This window comes from Rattus rattus, chromosome 13, assembly GCF_011064425.1.
Source record: "Rattus rattus isolate New Zealand chromosome 13, Rrattus_CSIRO_v1, whole genome shotgun sequence".
In the NCBI taxonomy this organism is placed as follows: Eukaryota; Metazoa; Chordata; class Mammalia; order Rodentia; family Muridae; genus Rattus; species Rattus rattus.
In genome coordinates, this window is record NC_046166.1 from 50,089,111 (window position 1) to 50,103,090 (window position 13,980).

The 13,980-nt window shown below is 40.4% G+C and overlaps 1 protein-coding gene across 1 annotated transcript; it reads right to left on the reverse strand.

Annotated features, from left to right (window-relative positions):
- Positions 1 to 9,255: 9,255 nt before the first annotated feature.
- On the reverse strand, positions 9,256 to 11,156 carry C13H8orf48 (chromosome 13 C8orf48 homolog). The gene has a single exon (XM_032919320.1). It carries the CDS (start codon positions 11,034 to 11,036, stop codon positions 10,158 to 10,160), a length of 879 nt encoding a protein of 292 aa, XP_032775211.1. The 5' UTR covers positions 11,037 to 11,156; the 3' UTR covers positions 9,256 to 10,157.
- Between the last annotated feature and the right edge of the window lie 2,824 nt (positions 11,157 to 13,980).

Here is a 13,980-nt window from a genome sequence, read left to right on the forward strand (position 1 = left end):
GACTCAAAAATGCCCAGGTCCCTTTAGATGGTGGCTTCTGAGTAACCTAGCCAAACACTTGCCCAAGAAACCCAGTGTGAGCAGGGTACTCCAGTCCCTCTCTGAGGAAAAGCTTTTGAAATAAGTTTATAATTTTGTAATTTTACATGCCAGAGACAGTAATGTGTATGGTCTAAATAATTCCAGAAATGGCTTCTTTCTTACTGTCACTATGCAAAGACTTTGGGTTCTTGATTATGGTTATAGTGTCTTTTTAAATGCTTTCATAGCTGTAATCTAAAAATATTTTTTTAGATAAAAGTACAATTTTTCAAGTCTTTCTTGTCTGCTTTTGCTCCTAATTTTTCCTGAAAAACTAATTCAAAGCAGTTGAGAATAACGGAGTTTTTTTCCCTATTAAGTCAATTTCTTTATCGCCTACTTTCCTTATCATTGTGACTAAATTTCAGACAAGATGAGCTCAGTGGGGAAAACTTGGTTTGAACTCATGGCTCCAGGGCTTTGCCATCTTCCATAGTGGGACTGCATAGCCCAGCAGCTCTTTGCAAGTTGGAACATGTGGTAAAGGCTCCCCTGGTGGAATCAGCAAGCAGAGAGATAGACCAGAACCACCCGTGGGTATAACCTTCAGATGATGGCTCTTAAGTGACCTACTTCTGCTAGCAGACTAGAACTTTTCAAAGCCCTGGAGCCTTCAAAAGACTGTTAATACCTGGGAGCTGAGCATCAAAACCTGTCTATTGGGAACATTTCAAATTTAACCCATAACAACTGTCACGGTCAAATTCACCCTCTTCAAAGACTCAGTACAAAATATAAGTAATTATTCGCCAGAGAGCAATGTGATTGGTCTCTTATTCAAGTCCCAAGAAAAACTTAGCTTACATCTAAGACTTCATGAACACAACTTCTACTTTCTGTATTTCTCTCCGTTGTCTACTCTTCTGAGCTCCCACTCAAATTGACCACCAGGTTCTGCTTACAGACTTCTGGGGTTTCATTAGCTTACACAGAACAACTCTTTTAACTTTCATATGAAAGCCACGTCCAAGAAAACTTAGAAATGTGGCCAGGTTTAGCCACAGCTACTGCCCCAGTTTATTGTATTCCTCATGTTTTGCTTTTTATTAAAGCGTATGACAAAGACAATGAAGGGAAGAGAGAGTACTGTGACTCACTATTTCAGAGCTTTCAATCCATCATGGTAGGAAGGGTGTCCCACAGCAGAACAGTGCACATCATCGTTCGGAAGGAAGCTGAGATGAACGAGAAGGCTCATCAAAACCTTTACAAAGCGTGAAGTTCCACAGGCACAGACCTTGGAGGACCTCTACACTTACAAGCCAAACTAATGACATAGGTCCTGGGAAGGGATTTTCTTATATCAGAAATTGATGGAAAATTTGTGGCAATCATGGGGCTTTGTTGAGCCTCGGAGATATGAAAAAAAGGTTTCTAATTGCTCACAGTGAATGCGTTTCTGAGGGTGTGGAAAGAGACACTAATGAGCCTCTGTTTTGAGACTTGAACGAATTCTAAAGCCCTTCCTTGTAGGGGATGCAATTCATGACAGGCCAGTTTGTAAGCACAGGACTTAGTTAAATTTATCAAAAGGTCCTCACTGCTAAAACCAAAAAATTAGAGATGAGATGGAACTGAATTTGAGCCTTCTAGATCATCTAACCTACAAGGAAGGTGGCTTTTTCTGTCCCCAAAAAACCTAATTATTTAATAAGCTAATAGACAACATCATTCCTTTCCTGAATACCCTCACTACCTGGGGTTTATAAATGAGCAACAGTGGGAGGATTTTCAACTCTCTTTAGAGTGCTAAAACTTTGATGTATTAGAGTTCACCAAAGAGCTGCCTTCATGTCCCTTAACCCAAACAAATCTGACAAAGGACCAGAACCAATGGTGAACAAATATAAACTAAGTTTAGGTGACTAGTTTATCTCCAGATTCACTTTCTTGCCCAAAACGATTCCAGTTGTGCATTTTTACAGTATCTTGAACATAAGCTGCTGCCAACTGTTTAGCCAATGATAACAATAATTATGTATCCAAGATTTCCTCCTTTGGGAGAGAAAAAATGGGACTCTCTTGCTCTATAGATCCCTCAGATTTAATTTCAACTTCCACATCTGTGAACATATTAGAGATGACACAAAGCCTCCCTTTAACCACCTGGAGTGAGAACACTGTTAATGGGGAGCACAAGGCTCATCGAACATTTCAAGGTACACAGTACTGGTTCATGAATGAGATGTTCAGCAGAATGTCTCCTACCACCAATGAGTCAATTGCAAGGTATGGGCATCATGGAGCTCTGCGAAAGCATGTTGAAATTTAACTAAGTTAAGCATATGAAACTTCAGTAAGGCAAAGATCAGGGATAAGTTGTGTTAAGAGCCCAACTCCATTTTCCTTGGAGCATTGACAGCTGAGGACTTTAAAGACCATCCTTTGCCCTAGTCCTGGACTTGTTGATGGAAAAGCCCTGATGCCCCTTTTGTTAAAACTGGTAGAAGGTTCAAATCAAGCGAGGGATAGCCCTCTTGGTTGAATCACCTTATCCCCACCTGCTAGCAATAATAAAGCCAAGTCAATCTCTGTGACTTCCTTTCAGAACTGCCTCAAAACCTTCCAAGGTCAAGCTCTCCACACACACACACACACACACACACACACACACACACACACCCTAAACCCCCTTATGTAGTGATTAGGTATTTTTATACCCTCTCTGTCGGTACCTGCGCCGCCAGTGTGTGAATATCAGGCGTAGGTCTGCGGGATTGAAAGAAAACACGTACACGGGTCACCAGTTTTCAGCGAGTGCCACCAAGGCTTTACTGAGATCTCCTTACATACCCAAGGCAAAAGCCGTGGAAAAACAACAAGGCAGGTAAAAAATCCCCAACCAGGAAAAGTCTGTGTGGTGAAAGTTCCGGCCCAATCAGGGGCATAAACGACTTCTTAACAACAACAAGCAGAAAGGCTCAGTGGGGAGGAAGGGTGCCATGGAAAATCCCAGCCCCAAATCAGGGGCTAAGAGCAGCTCCCAAGGATGTAAACAATTTCTTGCTATAGCAGGCTAAAAGGCTCAGTGAGGTGAGGGAGGGAAACACCAAGGTAGGGCCCAAAACCTTTCAGTGCATTTGTGGCATCATGAGTCTTGGCCTCTAAAGCAGGTTTGAATGAAAGGACCACATCATAATTTCTCCAAAGCCTCAGTTAATATTTCAGCAAACAATGTCATCATCAAAATTAGGCCTTATTATTATGCAGGCCACACCCACTGACATCTTCGATTTCACTGGTGTTTGAGTTTACTGAAAGTTGTAAAATATTTGAATTCTTTTACTCTAAGAGTAGAAGTTGAACTACAATTTACATTCTTGTTGCTCAAGCCCACGATTTATGTACCTACCTTTCATCTTTCACTTCCAGATAAAACTCAAAGAAGGGCCACACCTAGAGAGACAGAATTCCCTTTCATTACTAATGTATTTAGCTATGTTGTTGCAGAAAGATTTGAGCTACCGTGATAGGCTTCATAGGAAATAAGCCAGCATCTTTAAAACTATAAGTACTCTGAACTGCATATCCCACACGTTCCTAAATAGTTCAGAGATTTAACTGTGAATGAACCAGATGTTCAGGACTGAACCTTCTTTCTCACAGTCTTACACATCACTTAAGGGTTTTATGACCAGAACATGCTCACTGAGCAGGCTTGTTTCTAGGCATATGGTTTTCTTAGTTTGATTAATAACAGATACACATTTATGTACTTCTCATACTATAATATAGATTATATATTTGTATAATGATATTCTAAGCTACTGAATGAAAGAAATCAAAAAGGAAAGGACACGACTGTTCCTGGGTATGCTGGAGAAGAAGGTTTATTATAGATAAGAAGAGGTAGAGACATCTTGGAGGGTCCAGAGTAGACCTGACCTCGAGCCATGTGAGGAGAGGGGGGAGGAGGAACCACAGCAGTCGGAGGTGAAAGGAGAATGGGTTAACCGAAATGGTTGGACTTCATAAGGAAGAGCAGCCCAGTCCTCTATCGTTACTACCTGATCATCCAATACTATTATCCCTAATATCTAGTTTCTGTTTTCCATCTACTGTGATCAAAACTTGGAACATTTCCTAATTTCAGAAGGTAACTGAGAACATAATAATAGTGTCCTACCGTCATAAGAATAGGCACAAGAATGGAGAGATGGCTTAATGTGTAAAGCACATGCTATGCAAGTATGAAATTGAAGTTCAAATCCCCAGAATGCATGTAAAGCCAGTATGGAAGTCCATGTCTATAATCTCGTGGCTTTTATGGTAAGATAGGAGGTGGAGACAGGAGAGTCCCTGTGAGCTAGGAGGCTAGCTATCTTGCTGAATGCAAAAGTGACTAACAAAGAGATCTTGTCTCAAAAAATGGTGTAAGCCAAGGACCAACTCCAGAGGGGACTAACACACATGTATACTCACGTAAACACACACACACACACACACACACACACAAAGTATAGACATAGAGACCAATGGAGCATAATTTAGAGTTCATAAACAAATCCTCACCTCTGCGCAGTTGATTAACTGATCACAACCAGAGTATCAACACCACTGATAGAAGAGATTAGTCACTACAAGAACAGTACCAAGAAGACTTCATATGTACATGTAAAATAGTAAAATTAGGCCTCCAAACAACAAATGCAACTAAAACAGAAAGGCATATCTGAGTCCACCTTTTAGTATTCCAGAAAAATATCTAAGACTGATTATACACAGTTTATTTCAATGCATGTCTATGGGCTGTAAAGTCCACAACACAATACAGCATTTGATCAGCACCTGGTGAGGACATTTTCATTGTATCCTGACTTGGAGGAGGGCATCTGAAGTTGAGCCAGACAGGTCACAAAGCCAGGGATGCTTTTTATAGGGGTCTTGAACTTGTGAACTCATAGAATACCAAATACTTCCAAAAGTGTCACCTCCAAATGGTGTTTACATATGAATTTGGGAATTCCTTTTCACATACATTTTGGGACTCACAGTCAAGCTGTAACAAGTGTAACTCTAAGCTTCATTGTAAAATGCTAAACTGTAAAACTATTCATAGAAAACGCAGAGGAAAACTTTAATACCTTAGATATGGTAATGGTTTCTTAGATATAACACAAAAGCATAACTCACAAAAATGGTAAACTGGACTTCATTAAAGTTTCATGTTTTATTCATCAGGTGTGTGGTACTAGAAAGATGACCCACAGACTAAGACAATATTTGCAAATCATATATATGAAAGTAATTTAATATCAAAATACATAAGGCCTACGATTCAAGAAAATTTACGAACAGCCCAATTGTAAACTGATCAAAAGAGTTGATCACACAGCTCTACAAAGAAGTTATACAAATGATCACCAAACAAATGAAAAATTGTTCCATAATATTGAATATTCCAATGGGAAAATCTCAATAAAATACCAACGTATTACAAATGGCTGTAATTTTTTTAAGTGAAAAATAAGAAAAAGGCTTCCAATTAAGGGAGGAATTGGACATTACTGGGAAAAATATAAAATACAACTATGTTTGTAAAAATCATTTCTCAATTTCTAATAAAAGTTGAAGCTAGTGTTAGGAAGTGATCCAGCTAGCTCTGGATACAAAGGCACCAATGACTTCATAGACATCTCACCCTCAGAAGCTCATCTGATCCTGATTACAACTCCTAGGTATAGGGAAAAAAGACAAATTAGAAACAGGTGGTTGAATAAACAAGTTCACAGAAGATATATTTGCATTAGTCAAAGACAGACAACAATGCAAGTGTCATAGTCAATTAAACAGATAATTTATTCAGCCATAGAATGAATGGGGTATCTATTTTATCTCGGTTGGGAAGAGCTCTCCAGAAGAATATAGCAGATAGTTCATATGGAATTGTAACAGTGGGTTTATTAGATTGCCCTCCTCTGCAGACCGTGAGTACCAGAGGCACAGATAAGCCATTAGTTTCTCAATGAATGAAACAGAATATCTCAGGAGAAACAGGACCAGTGATGCAGTCTGAATTTGATCTAAAAAGCTTTATGTTCCCATTTAATGGCTGCTGAGATGTCCTAAAAAGAAGACTGGAACTGCCGTCTGCTATCCATTGTTATAGCAGCCAAACAGCCATTAGCTCAAAAGAAATGGACCTTGCATGCACACACACAGTCACACACACACACACACACACACACACACACACACACACACACACACACAGAGGCTGCCTTTCTGTTTTATTACTTCATTGTTTTGTTTGTTTGTTTTGTTTGTTTGTTTGTTTGTTTGTTCCAGTCTGTTGAGTGGTGATACCCAATATAGGTTGTTGGGCAGCTACAAACAAACCTCCTATATGTCCACGCTCCTGCAGTCGAAACCGGGAACATAACTGGAAGTGTGCCTTACTTGTTCCCTAAAATCAGCGAAATCTTACTGGTTTACTCTGAGCTCAGCGAGCAATCTGTGTTATCCACTGGTCCTGATCCGTTTCCTGCCCTCTGACTTTGGAGCTGGTAGGGAGACAGTACATCAGAGCACTGTGTGTGGTGGTGGTGGTGGGATCTATCAACTCAAGATTCAGAAAGGAAAAAGAAATTGGACGCTCCCAGTATTCCTTTTAAGGATGCACAGTTCCAGTGAACCAACTTCCTCCCACTAGGCCCTGTATAAAGATTCTCCTATCTTCCAATAGTATCACAGGCTGAAGACTAAGCCCATAGGCAACACTTAACCCAAAGTACAAGACTGAATACCTAAAAGCCTTTGGTGTTTGTATTTGCACAAACAGTATTGGAAGGGAATATAAAAACCAATTTAAGTGTTTATGGGTACCATTACTATTTAGGCCTTACACATTAGTGTTTCACATTAAATGTTTATATGTATTAAATTGCAGAAATCCTTCTGCACTTCCTAGCAAACCGTTAATCCTAAGTTACCTGAATTCACTCCATCTCAAGCTCTTATCTTGGTATGGCTGGCTGCCCTATATTCAAATCAGTAAGTAGCAGTGCTTTGCCTAGGAAGGGCCCAGATCTTGGAGGCTAGTGCAGAATAGGTTTGGATGGTAGCCACGAGGATGAGATCCTGCACACCAAATTTTTCCATATCCCTTCGACTGTTGGATCATGTAAACACAGTGCCTATTTAAAGCCACAAAATGTATCGACAAAGATATGCAATGCAGAGCATGCTAGCTAAAAAATAAGGTCCTCAGTTAGGAAACTTGGCCCCCCTCTTCATACATGTTAAAATTATACTGGCACGGAGAACAGGAGAAAGCGAGGGACAGGGACAGCAAGTCTTGGAGAGAAGCTTAAATAGAGCAGCTAGGAGAATAGGACGATTATTCTAGGTCAGACATGATGGAACCACTTTATAATATCAAGTACTTTTAACTATTTTTGTAAGGGAGGGGAGTTGACTCAAGTTGTTCTGTTTTAAGTTAACAGAATTACTTAAGAGATTTGAGTGTAAGAAAAATAGCAAAAGATGTGGGGGAATAGTAAGAAGAGAAAAACAATGGAGAAGATATGTAAATATCCCAAGGAGAGCAGGGATGGCCAAAAGTACTGAAGAGAACCCAGCTGAGACAGTTAAAGGAAAGTGGCTGCCTATTGAGAAGATTGGAAAGGGAGAAATGAAAGGACTCTGAGGTCCCCGGACTGATTGGCTAATAGAATTTGACCTTTATTACGGGGAATTCTAAGTGGAGCAATATTCAGAGTTCTGATTGTATAAAATGTGAATATGCTGAGAGGCTGAAGATAAATTATGATGTAATTTGGACTTCAGCTGAAAAGTTATTATGTAGGTGGCAATGACTTTTTCCATTTTATGTAGGGATGACTAAGAAGACATTTTCCAGGAAAAAGGCCGTTAATGCATAAATGAAGGCTTAGCTCAAAGACTAAAATCTTCGTCGTGATGGCTACGGAAGCTCTGGAGCTAGGTTTGCAAACACAATTTTATTTCACTCAAATAAGTGAGAAAATCTGATGCGTGCAAATCAATCTCTGGGTAATGCCATCGATGCCAGCGTTTTTTATTTTCATAGAAAAATAAATCATAGACATGATTTATCACTGATTTTTTTCCCCATTAATGGCAAAATGCTCTTCAAAAAAAATGATAGTTTTGTTAGAGAGAAAACTGGGACAAAGAGAAGATTCATAAAATCATTATGACCAAAAGGGTTTTTTTTATAACAATACTATATTGTTATATATTATATATACATATATATACGTATGTGTGTGTGTGTGTGTGTGTGTTATATAGTATATACACACACTATGCTATATCAAAGACTTCACCATTCTTGCTTGCTGGCCGTTAAACTCTTCATGCAGTATATATTCATATTCTTTGTTTCGTTGCTCAATTCTTGCAAGATTATTACACACACACACACACACACACACACACACACACACACACGTTGTATTGTTCCTGTCTGTATTATTGTGTTTTATTATACGGAAATACAATAAAAACCTGAATCAAAACCAGCTAGGATAAGGAAAGGGTTTGTTTGGCTTATAGGCTACCACCCATTACTTAGGGATGACACCGTAGTAAATCCCAGCAGCAACCTGAAGGCAGGAACTGAAGCAAAGACCATGGAGGCGTGCTACTCACTAACTTGTTTTTTCCAATGGATTTCTCAGCGTGCTTCTTTACAACCAAACTGCCCCAGGATGGCACCAGCCACAGTAGCCAGGGCCTTCCCACATTGATCTAATCAAGAAATGCCCCACAGATATGGACATAGGCTAATATCATAGAGGTAAGTCCTAAATTGAGACTCCCTCTTCCTAAGTGATTCTAGTTTGTGTCAGCTACACAGAAATCAGCACAACTGACTCCTTTCAGATTCTTGATTCTGACATAAACATTCGGATAGGGTCTTTGCTTCCCTCTAAACCTTTAGAAGCCAGACCTCCATTCTCTGCCCCTTTCCAACATTTCTATGCTACAAGCCCTTCTAACAGGCCATTAAGCTCTGAGAATGCAAAGACCTTGCCTAGCACTCAAGACTTGCCTAGTTCTCAAATCCTCCCACAAACACCACCCCATACCAAAGCATGGTCATGACTGTGACAGCAACGTCCTACTCTCTGGCACCAAATTCTGCATGGTTAGGTTTCTGTTACTGCGGGGGACATAAGCAAAACCAGCTTAGAGAAGAAACAGTTTTATTTACTTAATAGGTTATTGTCAATCATGGAGGGGTGCAAAGTCAGGAACTAAAGACAGAAACATTTTGGCAAGGACTAAGCAGAAAGCATGGGAAAATGTGATTACTGGCTTGCTTTTGATAGTTTGCTGAGCGTGACAGGTTACACATCCTCAGACTACCTGACTAAGGATGGCAGTGGGACAAACCCTCCCACATCAAACATCAGGCAAGTAAATGCCCATGGGTCCGTGGCAGAGGCAATTCCTCAGTTGAGGTTTCCTCTTCCCCAGTGACTCTAGTTTTTGTCAGGCTGACAGATGCTAAAGAGAATTCGATCTTAAGGAAATTACTATTCACTCAAGTAGCAAGCACACGAGTTAGAATCCTGGTGTCTTTTAAATGGTTAGCTTTTATTAAATCCCTACAGCCATTTCATCACCAAAACCAGCCCGAGTCACTGCTTCCTAACTCTCTTACATCTGTTTATTCTGTCTGTACTGTCAGTCAACCACCACTCCAAAGTGTGTGTGTGTGTGTGTGTGTGTATATATATATATATATATATATATATATATATATTTTCTCCCTAGATTACAAAGGTTTTGCAATTCCTCCAATTGTCTTGCAAAACATGAAAAATCTATTGGATGGAATGACTTAGACCTCTGTGAAGGAAGCAGAAGAAAATCTTACATTTAGTTTCTAAATTTCCACTACGAAGAGATGGTAATTACTCAAATACTCAAACACGCACCAGGTACATGTATGCACATCACATGTTATCACTAGTCATTAATAGTCACCATCCCCTGGTTCGGGATAATTACAACTTTAGTAGTCCGCACCGCCTATCTGGTTGGATACATGAGTTGAGAAGTGTTAAAGGACTTGTATGGTCTTCTTATACCTGCTTTGAACATGCCTGCCCAAAGTCAGAGCTTCCCTTTTGCATTTTCTCAGTCAGTCGCTTCCAGATGATCCTAGGATCATCCGAAAGCCTGGGGAAGTCCTGATGTGCCTCCCCGATACGGGTGAGAAAGTCTGTGGTGTGAAGGTGTTCGTCTATTTTCTCTTGGAGTAGTAGTGACTGCAGTAAAGTCTTCCTTCGTCTCAGGAAGTCAGACTGAGCCAGCTCTGCTCTTTTGCTGGTACAGCTGGGACACTGCGAAGAATTGTGTTGTGTAATCGCCCCTATGTACGCAAGAGTCGCTCTGGTGTTTTCCAAATAGATTCTGTTCAACAGTTCATCAGGAATCGTACAATTAAAAGGATCTACCTCTGATGTCTCTGCAATCCATTTGAGCTGCAGCCTTTTGGGTCTTTTGCTTTTCTTAGCTCTGGAATCCTCTCTCTGGTGGATCGAGTTTACTTTTTTAGTACAAAAAGACCGCAGGGCATTCAGTTCTTCTGCGGATGCCTTGGGGATTTCAGGCAGGAGTCTAAGGTCGGACTGATATCTTTCTGAACGAATTTCTTTGCTCTTGAGGTGGTTGATCCACTTTTCACTCAGCTTATTTTCATCCTGTAAGACTGAAAGTTCTGACAGCTCGTCTTGTTCTTCCGAACTTGTAGTCGGCGTTTCGGTCTCCGGTGGGCTCTCAGAGGTGTGTGAACAGGACTGCAGGTCTCCAGAGAAGCTGATGGAATCAGAGCTCAGTACCTCATCAGTACAGGACCTGGGGGACTCTTCTGAAACTTGAGTAGCACAGACGTCCGTCTGGGCTGGGCCTCCGTACTCTTCTTTTGAGTCCCCGGGCTTCTGAGCAGGTGGCCAGGCCATTATCTCGGACTCAGTTCCTCATCTGCTTTGCTCTGGTCAAAAATGGGTCTGGAATGAGTAAAAAATGAGCCGATGGGGCAAGATCTTCGGTGTATTTGGGTGCCGCGAGCATCTTCTTCCGGGTATGCCCTTCCCTGTTGCCAGGGCAACGCGCGCCGGTCATGCGCAGTGAGTGATCTCCGGTGGTCCGCCCCTTTCCTGTCTTCTGTCTGAGCCGGTTCAACTGCTCTTTAATTCAGCCCTCAGGCTGCTGTTTTAAACGCTATGTGTAATTCAAGGGAAAAGGTCGCAAACGCTCCAGGTCAGACCAGGTGTTGCACAGACGTGCGTTCCACGGGGACAGACAGATGGCCTGTGACAAAAGAGATAATGCGCTTGCCCCAAGTTTTCACCAAAAGTGCTAGCTAAAGTCCCCAGCAAAACATAGCTGTTTTAGAGCCAAGGGAGAAGCTGTTTGTAGATTTGCCTTAGAATAAAAATGGAAATACTACTCGTTAGGGCCTCTCCAAAGTCTCTCAAGGTTTCTGAAAGCCTCTCAGTTTGCCCCAAATCACTCTTAGATGTTGTCCCCTCCAACTGCCAGGTCAGTACTTTCCTATCTAGGAGCCTTGCTATATGGCCATTACCCCTATAAAATGTTGCACAGAGGGCTTCGGGTGCATCTTCTGGGTTTAATAATTCTGAGTCTCTGAGGATGGAGCTTGTAGATGTAACCTGCTCAAGAATTCTGTTAGTGCGCTTAATGCCTGGAGTCGGATACAAATTTACAAAGAGGTAGTGGGTTTTGTGATTTACATAATTCCAGTTTAACAAAGTCTAAGGATCCTCCTATCTACCCTTCAAACTCAAGCCCTTACTCAGTGATGCATCCCTCTAATACAGGGCTTTTAAAAGAGACCTTGTCTCAGCTCCAGATGGCTTGGCATATAAAGGCACATGTTGACAAGCTTGATGATGATCCTAGGAGACACACACACACACACACACACACACACACACACACGCGCACACACACACATACACACGCGCACGCGCACACACACTGAACTCTCAAATGCACCTTGTCTCCCTCCTTCCCTCCCAACACTGCCTTGTCATCCTTGTGTGTCCTCACCCCCTCCCTTACTCTGCCAAGGTCAACTGTCTGAAATATTCAAAGATCATCTCAGAAATTTGGTCAGCCTTCATTTGAAGATAAGGACTTTCCAACTTCCTCTTTTCAGCCAAATTAAAGAGAGTAGAAAGATTATGGTGGACCTAAGGAATTTCCAACAGGATTTATGTTTTTATTCTAAATTATTTCAAAATCCTCCCTCATTCTCCCATTCATATTTCCATGTAATTCATTATTCTCTCCATCTCCGACAAGGAATCTGTCTTTTAAAATATATCCTCTAAAACCTCCATGTGCTAATACCCAGACAAATCGGGCTTTTATCTTTTAACAATGTAAATGTATCTGTTTAAAAAAATACTTTTATCTGTGACCCAGAAAACATGAATAGGAAACTGTATAATTAATCAATTTATTTTCATAAAATTAGCAAGATCCTGCGGACAATTTAGCACTCTAGTAACTGCTAAAGTTTAAAAAGAAAAACAGCTGCAGCATAGAAATTGTGATTTAGGTGAATCATTGTCGACTTTTCAAGTGTATTGCACGGTGGGATTTCAAGGTGTCTCTGTTTAAAACCCAAGTCCTTAATTGTTTCTAATCTGTAAATGAAAGGTCACATGCGGCTCTTGACTTCCATGCTTGAGAATCATCAGTGCTGTGTGTGCAGAGGGTAAGCCATTGTGGAGTAGTGGCAAAAAGGCACGCTGTGCTTCTTAGAGGATGAGAAGAAAAGTGTGAACAGTGCCACAGATTACTTTATTAATTGAACATTTCAAATGAATGAAAAAGTAAGAAAGCACAGAAGGGAAGGGGAGGGGGAGTTATAACTTCCCATTCAATCTCAGCCTCCTCATACAAAACTGAGGAACACAGATTACTTCCACTGGCTCGGCTAAACATATACTCAACCAGATTCACAGAGGAAAAAAAAACACAGGATGTTACATTCAACAGGAAATAAAAAAAAAAAAAGCTCATGGAATTGACAGAGAGGAAACATGTATTTACTTTCCAGAGAGTTCAGTAATAGCATTTCAGTGTGTCAATAATTGTATTACAAAATATTTATACCTTAACATATATCTAAAAACTTCAGAATCCTTTCTTCTGATTTATGCAAACCACTCTTAATACTACATTTTCACTTCTCTGTGTTAATGTCATCTCCCTTACAAGTCCCTATCCATCTGAGTGGCTACAGAAAACCATTAAATTGATAATAGGTGATATTCTACCCAGTCCCATATCTGTCAGTCTTACTCAGGCAAATATTCAGCCTCAAGGTATCTATTGCCCACATCGATGTCTTGTACTTATCCTTCACTAGAGATAATTTCAAATATTATAACTTATCATCTAGCTTTGTGTTGGAAAGATAAATCAGTATACATTGCGACACGCTTTTTATACTGTTTCCCTTTTTAAAATATATATTGTGTGTGTGTCACCCTGAATCAATATACGGTATCCTCCGTGGTTTCTCTCAATAATTGCACAGTATCCTGTTAGAAGGATGCACTATGTTTGGATGGGCAGTTTCCGGTTATTTGTGTCTCAGGAGACATGTATTCAAGATGATTCCTACTAGTGAGATTGCCGGAGCAAAGATTAAAGATCCATCAGTGTTCCAGCTCCTTGGTAAGGAGTATAACTTTGACATTTTGATCAGAAACTACATAAAAATGTCTATTCCTGAGAGCATGATTTTTGGGTCATCTATTCATATTAGTGGGTCTTTGCCCATCTATTATATCTGAAATTATATCTTTATGTAATGTAAAGTTGAATCTCCTTTATTTTAGCGAAGTTGAACAGATTTTTCATTTA

Bases quoted from the DNA above. Each gene is read 5' to 3' on its own strand.
- C13H8orf48 (XM_032919320.1), bottom strand. From the start codon at position 11,036: ATGGCCTGGCCACCTGCTCAGAAGCCCGGGGACTCAAAAGAAGAGTAC.